This window comes from Pholis gunnellus, assembly GCF_910591455.1.
Source record: "Pholis gunnellus genome assembly, chromosome: 4".
Lineage (NCBI taxonomy): Eukaryota > Metazoa > Chordata > Actinopteri > Perciformes > Pholidae > Pholis > Pholis gunnellus.
Genome location: NC_136530.1, coordinates 9,886,847 through 9,907,114, shown reverse-complemented (window position 1 = coordinate 9,907,114; position 20,268 = coordinate 9,886,847). Strand labels below are relative to the sequence as shown.

Here is a 20,268-nt window from a genome sequence, read left to right as displayed (position 1 = left end):
GTTCATTTTAAGTTTATTCATTGTCGGGATGGAGAGCTTGTAATTAATGAATAACGTACAGTAGTACACATATACTAAGGGAAACACTCTTGAACTTAAATTTCACATGCTACAAGTAAAATCTGATTTGCCAGTTTGTGCCAATGCTTTGAATAGTAGTGGGTGGGGTGTGATGCACAGTAGACTATTATTATCGTTGATGTATTTTTATCTAGAATTATGATTCATACTGTGTAATGCATGGCCTCTGTGCAGTTACGGTACATTGGGCTGTAGTGACCTAATGACAGATAAGTTGGTGTGTTGATTAAAAACAACTGCAACAAAAGTGCAATGGAAACCCCGAAATAAATGATGACGTACGTGAACGGATATGCCATATTTACATCACGTTCTCTACATTGTTTTCCACCGTTTGAGGTTTAACTGGCGCTCTTTTAATCTCATCATCTTGTTGTTTTCTGCAGTGGTTTAATGGCACATGAATGTCAGGGCAGCCAACTGTTTTCTTGATGCCACCAACACCTGATAATTGCATAGCTGTAGTGGATGGAAGCAATCATTAACATTTTATTTAGCTGATTTTCTGGAAATTTTATTAAAATTTGCTCTACATTTGAAAAGTAAAAAATGTTTTTCAAAGGCCTGAAAACAGAAGTCACAGATTGACTTCAATATTAATTTACTTCTAAATGTATTACGAGAGAGCGAGAGAGAGACATGGAGCTATGTCTTAATGGTACCGTTAAAGGGCATTTTAAACAGCTAATGACTTGTAATACTGTGTAGTCATCTACGTTTTCCTGTCAACTGACGGACCTTAGACGGACCTTTTTACAGACTGAATATTTAGTGTACTGTACCAGCTGTGTTGGAAGTCACTGGGCGGGAAACCCCATCACACTTGGTCTCGCAGAGGAAATCGTCGATGGAGGGACTTAAAAGCGGGCGGCTCTCTTGTTGCTCACTCACCAGCTGTAAGGGCAGACAGACAAGACAGTTCAGGCTCTCACTCAGCATGACACTCCCATCACACAAGAGTCCCTGGTATGTTAACATGAAGTGAAGTTCAGTCCTTTTGGGCATGATACAGGTGACACCAGTGTCCCCATACTGACACATCCCTGCTTCGCAAATGTCTTTCAACATGTCTGTGTGTCTTTTTAGGAAGATGGCACACGTTTGTGCTCCTTTGCAGCACATCATTTATTCACAGCATCTTGACATAGACGCACTGAAGTGATTCAAGATGTCAGGGATGTTGCAGCTTTTTTAACAGTTAACATCAATGTAAAGCAGAAAATTGGACAACGTTTTTTACTTGGACTGTAACTACCTTAACATACAGCTGGTCTGCAATGAGACCTCTCCCAAACCCACCTACCATTTTGAAAGTTGTAGTTTTAGTCAAACGTGGTTGTAAAGGTCCTTCACACACAACTCTCCCACCAAAGGTTCAAACAAAGAGATCTGTCCTTGGTTTTTCCGTGTGGTGTTGCAACAAGTAAGTTGGACAGGAAATAGCCAGACTAAGGTTGTAAACATAAACTGCAGGAACTAACAACATCATTCTACAAGTTGTAAGTTATGTGACTTCTTATCAAATCAATGTATTAACTTCTATCACTGTCATGGCACTTACTACAGCCAAAAAGCATCCCTTTGTCTCTGCTGCTTGTTTGATTTTGCCATCCTTTGATATAAATATGAATAAAAACAATCAATATTTTCTGAATAGGTGGTCAATCCCACCCCATCTTTTAAGCTGGCTGGACATTGAAGAGCAATTTCAATCAGATTGTGTCCGAGCGGCTTTCATTTGTTAACAGAAGCGGATACTTGAATGAATGAATGGAGAGTTAAATTCACTGTTACTGTGCTTTCAGAAGCGGCCTAATCAGGCATAAGTGAATACAGCTGTGTGAGATGACCTGTTACTATTTAAGATTCTACTTTTTACATACAAGAAAATGCAAATACAAACATCTTCCATCCCTCTGCTCTGCTGTTACAGTGCTTTTTTCCTTGTTTCTGCTCTGAACGTCTTTTACATGCAGATATATGAAAGACAACCCTGTTATAAACCCAGGCAAGTGTACACAATTAAGTAAACTGGGTCTCTCATTTACAATATCTTTAAGAAATCAGTTTACTACAGAACATTAAGATTAGGTTACACACAGTGCATTAGTCCTATAGTCATTGAGAGAATTACTGAGATGAGCTGACAGAAACCTGCTGGATCCGTCCCAAACAATAATTGTTGACCATTATTGTCTGTCTCACCTTCCAAACCATGAAAATGCTAATGACGTTGCCTGTGATGTACTAATTTGTAGGCTTGCCTGTGCAGCTGCAGTAAAGGTTACATCCAATGAATTATTGGTACCATGAAGCCTCGATGTTCCAGGTGCAGCCGGTCACAATTTACCAACCAATGCTTTTATAGTTTGGAGGTAAAAACCAGTGTTGTCTCTTAGAAAGGGTAAGCCACCACCACTTCTGTCCGCCTGCGTATCGTGTACATAATGCTGGCGGCGAGGAAACATGACATTTGTTATTGTAGCTCTCCAGGCCATGATCGCCAGCAGAATTTAAATGAAGGCGCCAAAGTGTAATTACCAATCATGGAATGGACTGCCCACAACCTGCCATATGCTTTATATGAAAGATGATGAAGGTTTTCCTGTCATGTCTTCACTCTACCTGCTCTTACAATTACAAATGTACAGTATATTTATCCTGTGTTTAACACATGTTTAGTTGATGTTGGCTTTACGCCCTGATTATTTGGGGTTCCACAGACCCCACAGCTGTATATGTACAAATATTAGTAATTGCAAAAATAGTTCTTCCTTAAACATTTTTTCCTTTTCTTCTGACCTGACTAAAACTCAATATGTAAGTGGAAACAAACTGGGAAGCACGTGAAATGACCATGAAGCATAATTATACTAAGTAAGGAAATATTTCATGTTTTATATGCTCTCTGCCCTATGCATGAACAAATACTCCGTTGTTTCTGTCATTTAGCCTACCCTCAATGATATAGATGGGTTGACTAAATAAAAGTCTCCTCTAAAATAAACCATAAAGTTAAGTCCACACCTCGTTAAAACAACCCCAAAAAACAACTTATAACCCTCATAAAGGTAGGATTTCTTGCAGGACTGTTATTTTAGACATTAGTTTTAGCTAAATGTATCTAATAAAGTCGCAACTGAGTGTATATTACTTTAGTTTTTAAAATAGTAATTTACAGCAATGTAAAGTCTGTTATACAACACAGGGATGTTAGTTATGTTTGGGGTCAATTGGACACCAGAAATGTAGTGGACTGACCTATAAACAAACTTTAAAAACAGATATCCACATTGACTTGTGATTTGGGAGTCCTGGCTTTGTGTAAGATGTGCACACATATATCTGTTGCGGTCTTCAGTTTAGGTGTGTTTGCAAGTAATTCTCATAACTTTGTTTTAGCATTGTTCAACTGTTAAATGGCGCCAGGCTTAAGCTTCAATAAAAGAGAAAACTAATTATAATTCATGATAAGGTGGATTTCTTGCTTCATGCAACAACAGAAATGTTTCTTTAACAATGGAGAAGATGATGATAACTAGTTTGGAATATGATTGGAAACTTTCTCCGCAGCCAGAAAACCTTTGAAAAAAAGTACATAAATAATATCCAGAGAGGGGTCATTACTTTGAGCAGGAGTTTGTGCCGCGCTGCAAGAATGCTGACCCAGCATAGGTAATTAGAGTTTGTGCTGTTGTGGTGTCAGAATAAAGCTTTGGTTCGCAGGAAGTCTCACAGTGTGAAGTGACCTGATTTCCCCCTCAGCTGCTGCTGGCCCATGCATTTCCCCCCCAATTTTGGATCGCAGCGACAAATCATAGGATGAAAATACACCGTAGCAGTCTGGTTTTTTTAAAGGTCGAATTTATCCAGTGTTTTACGGTCTACGCTGGGAAGTCTGAGTGACGGCTGAGCCACCGTTGACTCGGTTACACATTCATCTTAGTTCTGTCAAAGAGGTTGATGCCTCATTTCTTCTTGACTTCAAAACTTCATAAAACCTGAATAATAACCACTCAACTGTTGTCCTTTTAATGGAAGAAAGGAATTATTTCAAATGGCTTCTGCTGCTTTAATTAATTAGATGATTTTTGCCCACATTCAATAGAAACACTATCTGATTAAGACACCACCTGACACATGCGTAGAAATGATGAAACTGACAGACCCAACGCTGGCATCGACATGAGAGAAGCTCTGCTTGTCATTCAGAGAAAACAAAAATGTCAGCATTCATCCGCCCTGCTATTATTATTCAGCACATCAAAACACTTTTTCCCTTTTAGCCAGCGTGTTTGTGTTTGTTGTTGTTGTGGATGAGAGGGGGGTGTAGTGGTCTGGCTCACTGTGTTATGTGTAGACTGCTGGGTATGTTTTTCAGAAAACTGGCTTCTTTTTATCTTTTTGAATATTTCATATCTGGTTCGCTCACATATGCAAACATTTTGTGAAAAATCAGATACTTGTTCGCCGAGACAATTAGAGAGGAAAGTAATTGATTAGTCTCATTGAATTAAAAATAACCTGCATCAATTTTAATAATTGATCAATTGTTTTCTAAGCAAAGATTCAATACTTCAATGTGAAAATGTGCTGATAGAGGAATAAAAAAACATCACTCCTTATGAATCCTGTGTCCCCTACAGTAATGGACTGTCCTGGTCCTGGAATTATGATTAAATAGGGATAACATGTTTTTATTATTCAGTCTGTTAGTGCTTTTAGATGTATCAGTGATCTTCTTAATTATCAATTAAATGAAATACAAACTACCACATTGCTTTGCACAGCGATGTAAAAAAAAAAATATATATATATACATGTATATTCTGTATTAAAGACATTTTTCTGTTTTTCCTGAATTCAACAAATCAAAGCTTCTTCCAAACAGCTTCTCAGCTGACTGGTCCATTGAACTTCCATGCCAGCTGAGCTGTATAAATATAGTGTACTCTAGTGGAGACATGCGACCTGAAGACTGGAGGGGGAGACTCTCTTAACAATGGAAATGACATTCTTAAATGTGCATGTTAATAGTGGCTGAGTGGAAAATAACCAGAGAAACATCTGTCGGTGAATAAAAAAAAAAGTGTGATGCTTGCGAAGCATCTTTTGGGAATATCTGAGAGTTACAGTCTGCATTAAATGAGGTGAACTGTTAAACCCTGTAGTCAGTGTGAAAACTCTCCTAATGATAAATGACCTTAGATTGATCCACTCTTATTACTTTAAGCCAAAGAGACTCCCTGTTTTTGATGTTGTGACTGATTGACTGAAGGTCAGCACTGTCAACGGTGCAGCAAACTGGACATTTATAGCGTACCATGATCTCCAAGTAATGCATTAAATTAATTCAAATGTCAGGAGGTTTTTAGGGAATAATGACAAATGTTGACAGTAGTGGTGCAACGGATTATAAAACTCCCTGATCACGTTTTTTTGCCGGCAATACTTATTGCTGATCATTGACGATGCATATTGGCAGATACAGATCCCTGTGTTGTTTGATTATACAGCTGGTCTACAAGGCTCCAGGCTATTTCTTTTATTGCCACTGTCCAAAAAAATCAATGTAAACCATCAAAAGTTCAAAATGTTATCCTTTTACTTTGTTATAGTCATCTATAATGTTCTTTCTTTCTTCACAAAAACACACAATTCAAATGATAAGGAAATAAAAGATTGTATTTTTATGGATTAAAACAAATCTTGTAGTTAATAATAAAGTTTTAATGATGTATTATACGCTGCTTAGATATTTTGTAAACGGGGCATAATCCCCTCTCTAATATCTATTCATGTTGTTGTGAAAACATCTCCTTCTCACAAACCCTACATTTTACGAGATTACATTTGAACACATCACAATAATGTTATGATTGACCTTCGCCCAATACTCATTTTCATTGAACAGAGCCTGAACGCATCATAATGTAACTGAACGGAACCTCGTTCGTTGACCAGTATCGGTGCTACCACAGTTACCAGCTCTCCTCCTGTTGATTTAAACTAGTTTCAGTAACATCGGCGACGAGAAAAACATACATTTTAGCCACGCGAGCAGCTCGAGTCGGTCGGTCGGTCGGTCGGTTGGTCGGTTGATCACTCGCTCTATCATGGTTTGCCATGAAATGTTGGTGACTTTTCCTCTAGTGCTGCTATGGGATTTACATTTGTGTTTGTTAGTTAAATGTGTTGACAATTCTTGGATGAAATACTATGAAATTTAGACCTTCATGGTCAACATGTAACTTTATCCAATACTTTGGATTTAATTAGAGCCAAATGTTTGCAAAACTTATCATATTTCCTAATTCCCTAGTGACAACCTCAGCTTCACAGTTAATACAGCTAATTAACAAACGTTAGCATGGCAACATGGTAAACCGAGACGGTGAACAGAGCAAACATAATACGTGCAAAACATTGGCATGTTTGCATTGTCATTGTGAGCATGATAGCATAATGACGCTAGCACAAACCACTGCTGTATCCAAGTACAGTCAGACAGAGCTATAGGCATTGCTGCAGACTTTTAAATAACGACTCACTGAATGAGTGACTCATAATTGGTCGCAACTACTAATTGCAAAAGTCAGATTTCATTCAGGATCAAGAATGCGGCTGTACATCACCATCGGCAGTCTCCTGATGAAGGACACTGCACTGTCTGCACCGTACACTGCCCGCTCGCTGTTTTTATAAGCACTTCCTGTGATTGCCATCGGGGCCTACTTTAAATAATGGTCTACAAAAGATGAGACCTTTGCATTTTCCTCTTCTAATCATCCGAAAAATGGGGACAGAAGGTCTGCCGCATTCGTCTGGGGAGATGCATCAAGCACTTTGGTAGCTGGTAACATGCAAATGCCAATTAACCAAGAGAGCAGCTTCCTGAGCTGTTTGCCTATTACTGTCACTACAAGGAGGTTACTGTTTTCCCCTTCTGCCTTTTTTCCTCTTTTGCTCCCCTTCTGCTCTACCTTTTTGCTCATCTCCTATGCAAATCACTTTGGCACTTTTGTCTGCTTTAAGGAGTGATGTAGAAAATTATGTAATGGAGAACTTGAGCTAATTGTGCCGCTTGGGCTTGACTCCAAGAGATCTCTCAGATGTTGCTGTTAATGGAGCCGTGTACCAGTTAAACTTGTCAGAGCTTTGAAGGCGTGGAGGTCGAGGTGAGGGCAGCAGGAGGTGGAGAGAATGGAAAACACTACACAAAGGGAAAGGTGGATACAAAATATCAAAGCAGAGGCGAGAGTAATACAGGCTATGTTAGGGATGGTTGTTTACTCATTACAGTTGTGTGAAAGCTGTTGTTGTGGGTGGCAATGAACTGTTCCATGTACTCCCGCGGGCCGGCCTACTGGAGGTCAGTTAGCTTAGTTGGGTATTTCATGACTCATGATGGCTTTACAAGATTTGTCCTCAGGCTGCAAAATTTGAAGACTGAATTTTATATTTAATATGTGTTTCACTTTTCTCAAAGGATAAGGTGGCATTATTTTGTATTCTCTTATATTTAGCAAACCCTATGAAAAGACCAAAATCAACAAAGCAGTAGCGCGTCTCTTAATACTTTCCAGTTTCCCAGATTGATTCCGACTGAACGTTCAAATCCTGAAAAAACAAATATATCACAAATATATAGTTTTATATATATATATATATATATATAGCTGGGCACTGTAGTTTTTTGCAAACATTACTCGACCAGGAGGGAATATTGCATTTGTTGGGAACAAAACAGTGTGGCTTATTAATAAGATATATCAGGCTTTGGCTACACAGAAAGTCTTTTCATGGGATTTATTAAAAATATGAAAAATATAGTATCACAAGATTTATATTTTAAGCAGCAAATCAATTTCACATGCACTAATACACTCACAGTAATGTGTGGTTTGGTTTAGTAGAAATGAAGTGATGGGAACGGAGGAATGATAAACTCTTGTTATAGATAAATAGTTAAGTGTAGCCTATAAACGTTGTATGATGTTCTGGTTCCTTTAAGGTTTTCCTCATCTTCTCTGAGAGTGCGGGCTGAGCTCAGACCCCTGACTCTGTAGAAGCCCAATGAGACATCGTATGTGATATTTGGCATGACAAATACACTTGACTTGACTTGAGATGACATCTGGCGTGAGGACCCACAGCCTGTCGCTTAGCCTTTCTCACTTGCTAAGTGACATCAAGATGGGACACGCTGCCTCTAGAACTGCAGCCTCAGCCCCTGGAGAGCACTGCAGCAATCACGAGTTGTGTCTGGCCACATTGAAGCAACGTCCATGATGAGCTTACAACTGCAGTTGCTTTTTAAAATCTTGTGTTTGTTTTCCTGGAAAAAAAAGGGGTTTAAGCAAAGTGATACAAAACAAAGTGAGAAGTGACTTATGGACTTGGAAATCTAGAATGATGAAAATGAAATTCTTTACATAACAAAGAAAAACAAGCAACCTAATATGTTTTTTTGTTTCTGTTATTTGCTTTACTCAGTTCAGGCATGAAATATTTACCAGAGGGTTGTACTGCAAAGCAAGTTAGACAGAGCCAGGCTTTGTTCTTCTTCTTCTTCTAAGCCTTAGTCAAAGATATCTGTTACCACGATGGTGGTTATCAACTTGCTTTGGTAACCCCGGCTCTCTCAGTGTTCACTCCCTTGACACACACTGGAGTGATCGTGTGCCGCCTACTTCCGCCTACGTGAAACAATTATTACAGCAAAATGCAACACTGTTGCTGCACATGACGAGGCAGGAGAGGTATGCTGGCAGAAGATTAATAACTGTAAATTTGTGAGTTTGCATATTTATTTTATAGCTCAACGTATTCTCGATACAGAGTGTATTCTTCTAACAACAACTTTCAACTTGATGCCGCTTAACGTTATGCTCAAGTATTGCATTTAGGTTTGACTTTATCCTGTAATGAAGGATACTTGGAAATCACTTACGTTTTGGGCCAAATCAAAATGAAATTAATTTTATAATTTAATACTATCTTTGATGAATACCAACAGACTAAGACTAAACGAAAATGCACCGAATTCAGGTGAAGCGGATCTTTTATTTAAATCTTATTTTGATGCAAAGATTAGCATATTAGCATAAATGTAGCACAATGTCATTGTTAGGGCCAGGCAGCTAAAATCCATATCAAGCTAAATGATCTGGTTTAGCCTGATAATGACAAAAGTAACAACAATTATTAAGTGCATACATTTTCTTTATTGTGTTTGCTGACTTCTGATATGTACGACTGGGCTATTAGCTTGTTGGTTCTGGTTAAATGTTATTGGTTGTTGTAGCTGTTATCACTTCACAGGCAGTAACGTATGACAATTATACGTAGATGATGTTAACAACTACAAAACATGCTTCATAAAACGTGACGTGTCTGGTGACATTACTCCGTGTAGCTTGTGGCATGTCAGAGAACGCCTTGACTTTTTGGAGCAGCTCATCTTTCTCAGGTATTACTTGACTTTTGCAAATGAGTTTCTAAATTTCTCCTTTTCTTTGTCTGTGCGGCTGTGGAAACCATCACTGTATGAGCTGCATGTGTTTAGTTCAAACAGACCATAATGATAATGAAAAGTCATTACTGCAATTCCTGTGAACCAGAGGACATTTCCTGGGAAACTGCCTTGCTGTCGCTCCCTGAAAACCTCCATGAGCTGGATAATGGTTCAATCACTATTGTGCTGGATGAGCTCATGTACGTGTTTATGTTTTTCTCAGTTGATGCTGTCTCTGTATTCTCTGAGGGATGAGAGTATTGATATTTGCAGGTGGTAAAATGTTGGTAAATGGCAAATATCGATCTATTGTCCATAATACTGATTTTTTGGGACACTTTTTGGGGATTGCAAAAAGTTGTTGCAGAGGAAAGCTGTTCTTCAGTTTTTAAATGATGAATTATGACAAATTATGATTTACACATTCAACAAAATTACCCATATTTTAAAAAAATAGACAAATCATATCTTGTTAGCAGCTTCCATCTCTCAGCAAAAAATGCTGAGGCATAACTAAATCCCCTCCACTTGAGTGGAAGCATTATCATGGTTGTGTGACAGCTTATCAAAATCAGACATTGTATTAGAACATTGAACAAGTATAAAGCATGCTACAGGTCATTAAACACAGACAGATATACAAGAGGACACACACACACACACACACACACACACACACACACACACACACACACACACACACACACACACACACACACACTGTACAAAAAGCAATTAAGCACAGAGCAAGAAAACTCATATTGGCATCTGGAGCACCGACTGCATCTAGCTACAACATTTAAAAAGCAAAAGAGAAGTGAAAAGCTCAGCGGCGGGTACAGTCATTTGCTGCAGTATTTTGTACACAGAGAGCTCAATCAATAGCTCAATGCCATGCCGTGTGGCACAGCATTTTGGAAATGCATTCACACGCTGTTTGTGAGGATTAGCTGCTTATGAGGTGTAAAAAGTTCATGAGGTTTTATTTTTTTTCTGTCCTGATTCGGAATGAGAGAGGAAATTTGTGTGACCCTCTGGTTAATCCATCCCATACATACTAAATGCACAATAAATGTTAACTAGAAGAGCACCATGAATCTTTCAGAGGCTAATTTGAAAAGATAAAAGGTTCTGTGGATAATTGCAGCAATTTGAGGCTGCTTCTATATATCATAAGATCATTATTCACTGTTTGTTTAAATGTAGTGATGTAGTAGGAGGGTTTTATACCCCATAGAGCAGCTGGAAATGAAATATTTGTTCCGTCTTTGTTAGATACAACAGTCAAAAGGCTTAAGAAATGAGTTAGTAGACAGTGGAGGTCAGTTATAGGACACTCAAAGCTTTGCTATTGTTCAGCATGACTAACACAGGAGGGACGTTCCACTTGGAGGTGGAGGGGGGGAGGGCGAGGGGGTTTTCTGAAATGGTTCTGCCCACCTTGGTAGTCACTGTGAGGAGGGGCTTCCCTTCTGATGACGCCTTACTTGGTATCTCCTTCAGGACCATGGCAACAGTCTTATCTGCAGCCCTAGAGTCTTTCCCCTACAACAGTGAAATCAACAATGACTTGTGTCAGGACAGTTTGACAACTCAGTGCTTTTTGCCCCCGTCCAGGGCATCTTACAGAAAAAGACTTTACCTGATGATGATGGAAATACTGTGTGGGTAACTGTCTACGGTAACAACACATCGACTGAAGACATTTCCACAAGACTATGGCAATGAAAAGAGGGTCACTGCACAATGTAGAGGGTTGACTGTAGACAGTGATGAGCATGGTCGTCCACAGCAGTACTTATCAAGTACTTATGATGACAGAATATCATACAGAGCTCATTACACACACCACATTATTTACTAAGAATGATGTACAGTGTATGGCAGATGAATGTCCATGTGTACTGGGCAGCTGACCGGTGTAATGCTTCTCGGGTTGTACTCTCAAAGCTACATTAGACATGTTGGACTCTCAACATATTACTGAAAAGTCATGTGATGACCTGCAGACAGTTCTCATGTTGTTGTGAAGCTCAATAGTGAAGAAGACCAAAGTTATGGCAGAATAAAAGAGGAAGAGGAGCTAATACTGCTCACTTGTTAAATGTACCCTGTTGAGTTGTTGACCACGTGTAGCAACATGAGTGATGCGATATACATGTCCACTAATCTACGGGTGGCGGTACAGCCCTAAGACGTGTTCCAGCAAACCGGAAGAAGTAGGTTGCTAGCAAGTAAGCATAAATAAAATCGATGACAGTTTTGCAAAGACACGTGGCGTTTTGGTTAGTGCACAGAATGCGGACATTGTTTTGATTCGTGACGTTTCTAATGATCACTTCCAGTAATCATACCTGAAACTGAAATGTATTTTTTGGGAGTGGGTGACAAAGGGATGGTTTTCGGCACACATTGCAGTTATACTTTGGGCTTTGGCCAAGTATACATGTACCAAAACTAGGGATCCATCGATAGCAGTATCAGGTATACTGCGTTCCTGTACTCGTACTTGTAAAACTACTGTGACATACCACTACGGCAACGTAACTTTAACCTGTTGTTAGTTGAGTCTTATAAGCCGCCCAGCTGCAATGATAACCCGACGCACAGATCAAATCCATCAAAACCGACTGTCTCCGGTTCACCCGCCTTGGAGAGTTATCAGCTACAAAGTCGCATTCATAGTTGTGAAGAGGAAAACTTCAAAGTCATTGTTAGAACTGTGATAGTATTATTAAGTACACACATCGTTACTCTGTATCGGCAGGTACTCAAGTGTAAGTACTTGTACATGTACTTCTGTCTGACACCAGCGCCTAACCAAACCATCTTGCTGGTTGTTTCTTTCTCCACAATAATTGGAATTTGAGTATTTTCTAAACATACCTCATTGTCACATATTTAGGTAGCATTACTCTGTTGTAGTATGAATATAAATATGAACCTCTTACTTTAAGTACTTTTTAGATGCCCTTAAAACTTCAATTTTTAATCTTTTAAACGTGTATATTTGACATTAACTTTTTGTTACTTTTTGTTCAAAGGCAGCTGCATTATCAAAATGATCCCCCATTGCAAACTGCTGCTCTACTGTACAAGGTTTTTAGTCAGAAAGTAGAAAGTAATGTGACCTTTATAATACCAAAACTTACCCTCTGACACACACACACACTGCCCCGCCCTCCGTCTACCACCCACAGCCCCTCATCGTTTTAAGCTTGTCCGGTAATTGCCAAAGCCACATTACATAACAGTAAAAATTGAATACATAAGAGGTCAAATAGATTTTGCCAGCCTATTGTCACCCTTTTCACCTCGGCTTTATGGCAGATACGGCCAGCCTCAGACATTTATTCACTTCACATTTTACCCATAGCCAGAAGACAGATTATACTGTACGCTATTAATCATTTTATGACACACGGATGTAGCAGAATTATAGTTGTCACAAGAGACGACACATTTCATCAGAAAAGAGCCCATCCTCTTGCAATTAAATTTGCTGACCAGTGAGACAAAACTGCTGTTCGTCACACTCAGTTTCTACGTTTTGTAGACTCGTACGTGCTGCCTCTTCAGACTGCACATGAAGCCCACTGGAAGCCTTTTAGCTGGATCTTATTTAGGGACTTTCACATTTCCACTTGCCAGAAAATTGAATTGAGCATTTCTTCCACTGATTTCCTCAGCTGAGCATGTAACAAAGTGCATTTGCCTCGCCTGGAGGGAGTTCCCTTGAAATCCTAATGCTCCTAATAAAGTCCCAAAAGCCACCTGCGCCCACACTCTAGCTCTAGTCCCACTCAGTATAAATGAACAACATCCTTTGCCAAGACGACATCAGCAGCAAAGCAGCATTCACGTGGCAAGAGATGATTCAGAAAAGCTCTAAACATTTGTTTTTAGTTGTTTTTCTGAATGGCAATTGATGCAATTTGCAAAGCGATGAATGGTTCCCTCTGTGCCGTATGTGCAGGTGTTGTGTTAGCCAACAGTGTCTAGGATGTGTTTCACCCGGCACACACTCAGTTTGTATTGGCTTACAGTCTTGGCTTGCCTGCTGTGTTGTTTGGTGTCAACTTTTGCAAAACTGGATCTTATTTTTCTTGGAATTATTATGGATTTATTTAGCAGTGCACTGCTCGGTAATACCTTTACCTTGTTGTCCTGTCAAACAGCTGTTTGAAACCCTGACAATAAGATAATTACGTGCTCAAAATAAGGAGACTTGAGGCTTTTTTTATTCCAAGCATGAGGCTAGTGAAGACAAAAGTATGATTTTTATTTAACATCAAGATCCGATTTCAGTGTCTGAGTTTAATGAAACAGCTGAAACACATTTTCCTAAATAGTTTCCTTTCCTAAAACAGCAGCGTCTAATTAAAGGTTTGGTCACTGTGGGCCTGTTCTGGAAGATCAAATAAAAATAAACATATCTACAACAGATGAGATTGACTGCAGCATTATGCAAACAGTTTAGTCTAATTATTAGGTGCGGTTGGTGGCAGAGGACATAAATGTTGCTGTTTATGTGGCTCAGAAAATCAATTTACAATCTCCCAGCCACCACAGCGTGTTCATCACTCCAAACTAATACATTTACTGGAAAGTGACGCAGGCGTTCTCATAGGTAGGACTGAACAGCTTTATGAATTTCATAAGACTCGAGGTAGTGAGTCTGGAGAGTTTGTTCCACATGCAATAAATTGCATTAATTCTGGGAGCATCTTAGAAATGGTCTTCATAAGGAACTGCAATGTGCTTTCTTGCTGAAGCAGTGACTTTGCTTCCCGATGAACTTCTAAACCCAGAGCATTGTTTTGTGGAGTAAAGCCCTTGTCAGACATTGAATGCAAAACGTTGCTGGCTTCTTCTATTTGTTCAAGTGATGACATTCTCTAATCCAGACAAACAGTAGGTGTCACTAACCTAGGGCTCATGACCTGGTTTTAAAAAGGGTCTAGTACCCGCTTTGCATCAAAGACTACCTGCATTCAATGTGAGTGTGTTTGAGACCAACGTTGAGGAGCTTTGATGTCCACATGAAGCAGTTTCTACAGAGTGCTTTACATGAATAGCAGATGTTTGTGTAAGCTTATATTACATCAAGCTGTGGCACCTGCACTATTTTATCATGCCTATTCTTATTTAATTCTTTGTCTGACCATTTACATTGAAAAAGAGACTAAAACAGTCAACAGTATTGATAAACTGTAGCGGTGTAAAATTACAGGGCAATTCATTCCATGCAAGGGAGGCATGGTTGCTCCGACTAATGATGAGTAAAATTAAATTCTTAATGCAGACTGGCTATACTGTACCATCTTCTGTGACATTCACAAGACGGTAATAGAATAATACGAATTTCACGGATCATTGTTTCTATACAAGTAAAAGAAGTTCTTTACTCAACCTCTTTAGAGATGAAATACTTTAAATGTTTTTTTAAATGTCTGAACTCAAGGTCGCTGGTCAAAACGGGTCGCTGGGACACATGGTCACATGGGACCATCCTTTTCAGATGTTGACCCACGAAAAGAGCGTTACTATAACATACTGTAACCTTAACGTTGAGATAAAAGGGGGAACACAGTGGTCTGTTTCTGTACTGAGGCTCAGTGTAGTGGCACTTAATCTATTTCTCAGTAAACATTTCCAATTATACATTCAACTTCCACAAGCGATGTGTTGTATTTAAAAGTAGTGGTTGAAGTCTGTTGGTTTCTTTTTATGGTGTTAAACTGGTATAAGTAAAAGTGGCATAAAAAGACACATCTGGAAGAGAATAGATATTTGTTTATCTAATCTCACTCATGCAATATTAATATTCAGGTATGAATGTTGAATAACATCAACTTCCCACTGTTTACAAAGAATGGTCAGAACCTGGAGCACAATCTGCTGGCTGGGTTTGCCCCATGCTGCAGAATCAGCTGGGTGTGTTAATGCAGTGTAGTTTTTTGATGTGTCTCTCAGCGCCCCTGGCAGACCTTTAGCCTCTCACCTCTCGCATGATTCGCTCTTAGCTTCAGAGAAATGCATCAAACAACAGCTGGGATGCCTCTCTGCAGATGGACTATTGATCACAGTCAGAGACGAGCACATACTCTACAAGTACTTGAGAGGAAAAAATGTGGAACGCCCCTGTTTGTATTGAGCCCATAAACAATGGTAAATAATGAGTAAACCACAGCATCATAACTGGGACTCAGCATTATTAATGCACTTACATTTCTTGGACATACCTTTGGACAAAATATGTGTTTGTTAGCACAGGTCCCAGCCTCCGGGTTGAGGATAAAATGGTCCTTCAGGCCTTTTTTTTAAATTACTCAAAAATGTCACAACTGGTACACAAATGCAACCAGTGGCGAGTGGTTGCCACAGTGATTTGCTTCAAGGGATTACAAGCTGAAAAGGTCAGGCACGACTCATTATTAAGAGCTGCAATGATGGCCGCTAAGTGAGCAGGCACAAAAGAGAGCGACATTTTATGCCTAAACAAGTACCAAAATTGCCGTACGCCGCCAGATCTCCTCAGGTGTTTATTCACTCTTGTTTGAAGTCTCAATCAGGCACCAACAAAAGCATTGTATTAGCATTTCTGACACGGAACACATGCACATAGCAACACACACACACACACACACACACTCAAACTGTGGGCCACTCACTCTGGTACTGAGGTTATGGGATCCTGAACACTCCAGTTATTAAAGCCAATAGCTGATTTCCAATAGTGCTAATACTCCTGATAAGCTATAGAGGTTACCCTGGATCTTTCATCGTATTGCTGCCATTGATGACGTTCTTCATCTTTATGGGGATTGCTTCTTATACTGAATGTGGTTTGGTGGCAGCAGACCTAATACGTCGCTTAAAAACTGCAGCTTGATGTTGACTACAGCTGCTCATATCACTGTTTGAAACTATTGTCCTGCACTGTGGTAGTCTTTGCAGCATGTGTCACGTCAAATACACAAGCTTTTTTTCGTTGATGATGGCAACACAAATCACAATCTGCAGCCGAGGGAAATTTACCTTCCAGTTCAAATAACTGCCCTCAACGCCAAGTCTCATCTCCTGAGGATGCATTTAGTACCCACTCAGAGTGGTTTGTAAAGACTTGAAAAATATGACATTAAGTCATTGTCAAATAAACATGTCTAAGCACTAGACATGCTCTAACTCCCAAAGCTTAAATTAGTGTAAAGGCACATTCAGGATCAAAGACACGTTTTGGTTGGTGAAGCAATGTTATTTTGTGCTCGCGGCAAAATTATCTTATTTAATTACAATTATTCTAATGTGAACATGATTATAACCCTGAAAATCAGCATGGTGGATTTATTTCTCATCTCTAATCAGTTTTCTGATTCATTGGTTACATTATTTTATCCAGAACAGAAGATCAATTCAGGCCACAGAACTAATTAGAGGCATCGGCTTCAACAGCAAAGTTGTCCGTTTTTAATTGTTTGTTGCGTGCATACAATGTAATCTAATGCCCCATAATGTAGCATAGCAACATATCTATCACAGTGCCAGAGGCAGTCACATTTTGTGAATTATTTCCATTTGGATTGTTTTCCAGAAACCATCAAAAAGTGAAACATGGGAATTTACACGAGCAACAGCAGACTCATAATCCTTCATAATTTCCCTAATTTCTGCATTGGGTTGAAGGAATAGTGACATTTTGGGAAATACACTAATTAGATAAAAATATTGATGTGTTATCTATCTTCTTATCTAATTATCAGTCTTTTCCCCAAAAAACCGAACTATTCCTTTAAGATATGTATTTAAAGTAAGTGGTATGAATTGATTAAGACAAAACAACAAAAATGAAGTTTAACATTAGCGAACACAAATTCTGCAATAAAAACAGATAATAAACCATAAAATAAAACAATTTGCTGCTTGAACTCAAATTGCATTGAATGGCTGATGTACTTAGAGTGAGAACACATTATATGGCTGCTGTTTTGATTCAAATAATAGATTTAGACATGTTATGTAAATGCATAAAATGTATTTGACCAAAAGCCAAAATCACTTCCGCATCCTCTTTGTCTTCAACTCTGCAGTCACTTTAAAGTGAATCAGCTTATTTCGTTTGCACAGATTTTCATTGACAGATAGCTTGGACAGCAGTGCTCAGCTGGGGATCTGTGTAAAAGTGTTTGCCCGTCAGTAACGTCTCCCACGGTACTGTGACAGACAAATCTGTATGGATTTAAGCTTTGGTGATGCTTTAAATCCTTCTGACAACAAAGGCAGTTTCTGTTGATTTGCTGAAATCCACCCTGTGGCTACATTTCTGCAGCTGTCAGTTAGACCCAAGACAAATACTTTTTATCGTTGGCTTTAGCTTGTTCATGTGTCACATAGGGGATACTGATCTTGTGAAACCAAGACACAAACAGAATTGGTAAGACAAACATAAGGAAATAATAAGGAAAAGGAACAAGCCGAACCCACAGCTGGTTGCCCTTTCTGTATAGGCGCTATTGAATTGTATTAAGATAATATAACTTCAATAGTTTATTCTTGGTTTGATTAAACCCAATATCCATGGTGTCACATGCTCCCTGCAGCTCACTGGTTCTGTACATTTCCTTGATTCTGTACCATGAACTCAGAATAGTTCACTTGTTAACAATGATCAAATCATTTATTTGATTGAGGTCTAGTTTTAACACCACAACACTATAATCGTATCATTAAGTGGCAGAATTAGAACCATTTCAGCATCTTTACAACTCTCACTAATGTAGAAACAACATAGAAAGTTTGTTGTTGTCAGCATTGATTTATTTAGATTACGGAGGGCTGTTACTTTTCAATCCAAGTTATGTTTTTTGAGTTTCAGCTTTTGTCCTCATGTGGAAACCCAAACATCCTGTTATCCTATGTTGCATCTTAAAAAGGATTTTGTCAAAATACTGTTCAACCTTGCTCTGGGGTGAATGTCAGAAGGATGCACACTCTCACACTTAATAGGACCAAAAATCAAAAAATCAAATCCACAGACAAGCTGGTGAAAAAAAGATACTTTTAACTACGGCAAACAACTTTTTATAACTTAAGGCAGATCCGACAATATGTATCTTTTATGCAGTCCCCAATTCATGAACCATTTTCATCAACAAACAAGATCTACAATAAATGTCCCCTATTAGATTCAAGTACACAGAAATAATTACTGCATCGGTTCCACGTAAACCTAATTTCAGTGCAGCACAACGGAATATATGTTGTGAAGAGGATGTTCCATGGCAGAGCTTTCACAGAAACGAAGTGACACTCTGGGAAAGGCAGAGGACTTTAATGCCTTATAATGGGGATGTAAGGTGGAAAACAGTCCCCGAGGTGTTTACAGGCTGCCGCTCCCAAGGACAGCTGAGCAAATACGGCTTAAATAGAAATCAGTGGCATCAGTGGCAAAGGCATCAGGTCGTCTACTGTGTGCCAGACTATTACGGCCCAAAAAACCCACGCGCCTACCTCTGAGTTCACACCATTAAGATCACCTTGCTGAGCTACTGTTTGCTATAGCTGAGCTGCCAATGCAATGATTGGCAGGACGTGTAAGAGTGTTAACACACCACTGTCTGCTGCTGGACGGTTTTAACACTGACAACCAGAATATGCACATTATATGTAGGGGTACAACTTACAAATGTATCTTCACAATTTTATTTAAAAAATACAACATTGTCGTCACAATTGTTTCTTCATCAGGCTTAAGGTTTAAATTGATAACCAAACCCATATACTGTATACAAACAGGCTGTTAAGCTTTATTATGGCAGGTGTGGTTAAACTAACCATTCAAGAAGTATGCAAATTAGGAAAACATGTTTCTAATCATAAACATATACAATTTGAAGTTGATATTCAGCAAGGATTGGTGTAGATGTGCTGCTTGTACCCAACTGTCGCGGTCTATAACACTGGGAGACTAAGATGCAATTACAGCCTTACAGTCGGGACATTTCCAGTGTATGAGAGCCTGAACTCAACTCAGTACTTTTCATATTTTCATCGATTACAAAAAAGTTACTTGAGGGAAGAGATGATGCGTAAGGATGTAAGGCTTTAGCGCACAGAGGAAGCTGTGCTGATGTTACTCTACATGGTTGCCAGTTTGAACCTCAGGCCATCAGAAAAAAGAAAATGGAAGTGGAAACATCCTCACATACTGCAACATTGTTAAAAAAGAAAGAAAAGAAAATGTCTTCTGAAAGTGTTGAACAGCTTTTATTTTTTCAGTAGAAGAATCAGATTTCTTGATGGCTAATAACTACTCAAACTACTTTATATAAGTTTTACTTAGTTATAAAAGAAAATAAATGCACATCTTAATTTTTTTAAGTAATTAAAAAAAAGGTATTTAAGGAGGAAAACAAAAAGAAACAGTAAAACAAGGTGTCACTTGTACAGCAGAGCTGGCATCACATGCTGTAGAGCAGTGTGCTGTGCAGTTCACTTTGAGTGTGGTGCACACAAACACCTGGACATCTGCCATCACCGTCTCTTAAATCTCACCACACACTGTTATCTGGTGCTGAAAACCTTGTTACTATTAATGATTTTATTAGAACCAAAATATATTAAATCTTTCTCAGTTTGTTCACTCAAGAAAAGGGAATGAGAGATTATAA

At 39.0% G+C, this 20,268-nt stretch overlaps 1 protein-coding gene across 1 annotated transcript in view; it reads right to left on the bottom strand.

Annotated features, from left to right (window-relative positions):
• The window catches only part of pex5la (peroxisomal biogenesis factor 5-like a), a gene marked incomplete at both ends in the record, with an annotated part of 77,795 nt that overhangs the window by 30,869 nt on the left and 26,658 nt on the right, over positions 1-20,268 (bottom strand). Inside the window, 2 exons of the mRNA XM_079157403.1 lie at positions 864-975; positions 11,039-11,143. Of these exons, the coding sequence (XP_079013529.1) occupies positions 864-975; positions 11,039-11,143 (217 nt within the window). The remainder of the gene's footprint in view (positions 1-863; positions 976-11,038; positions 11,144-20,268) is intronic.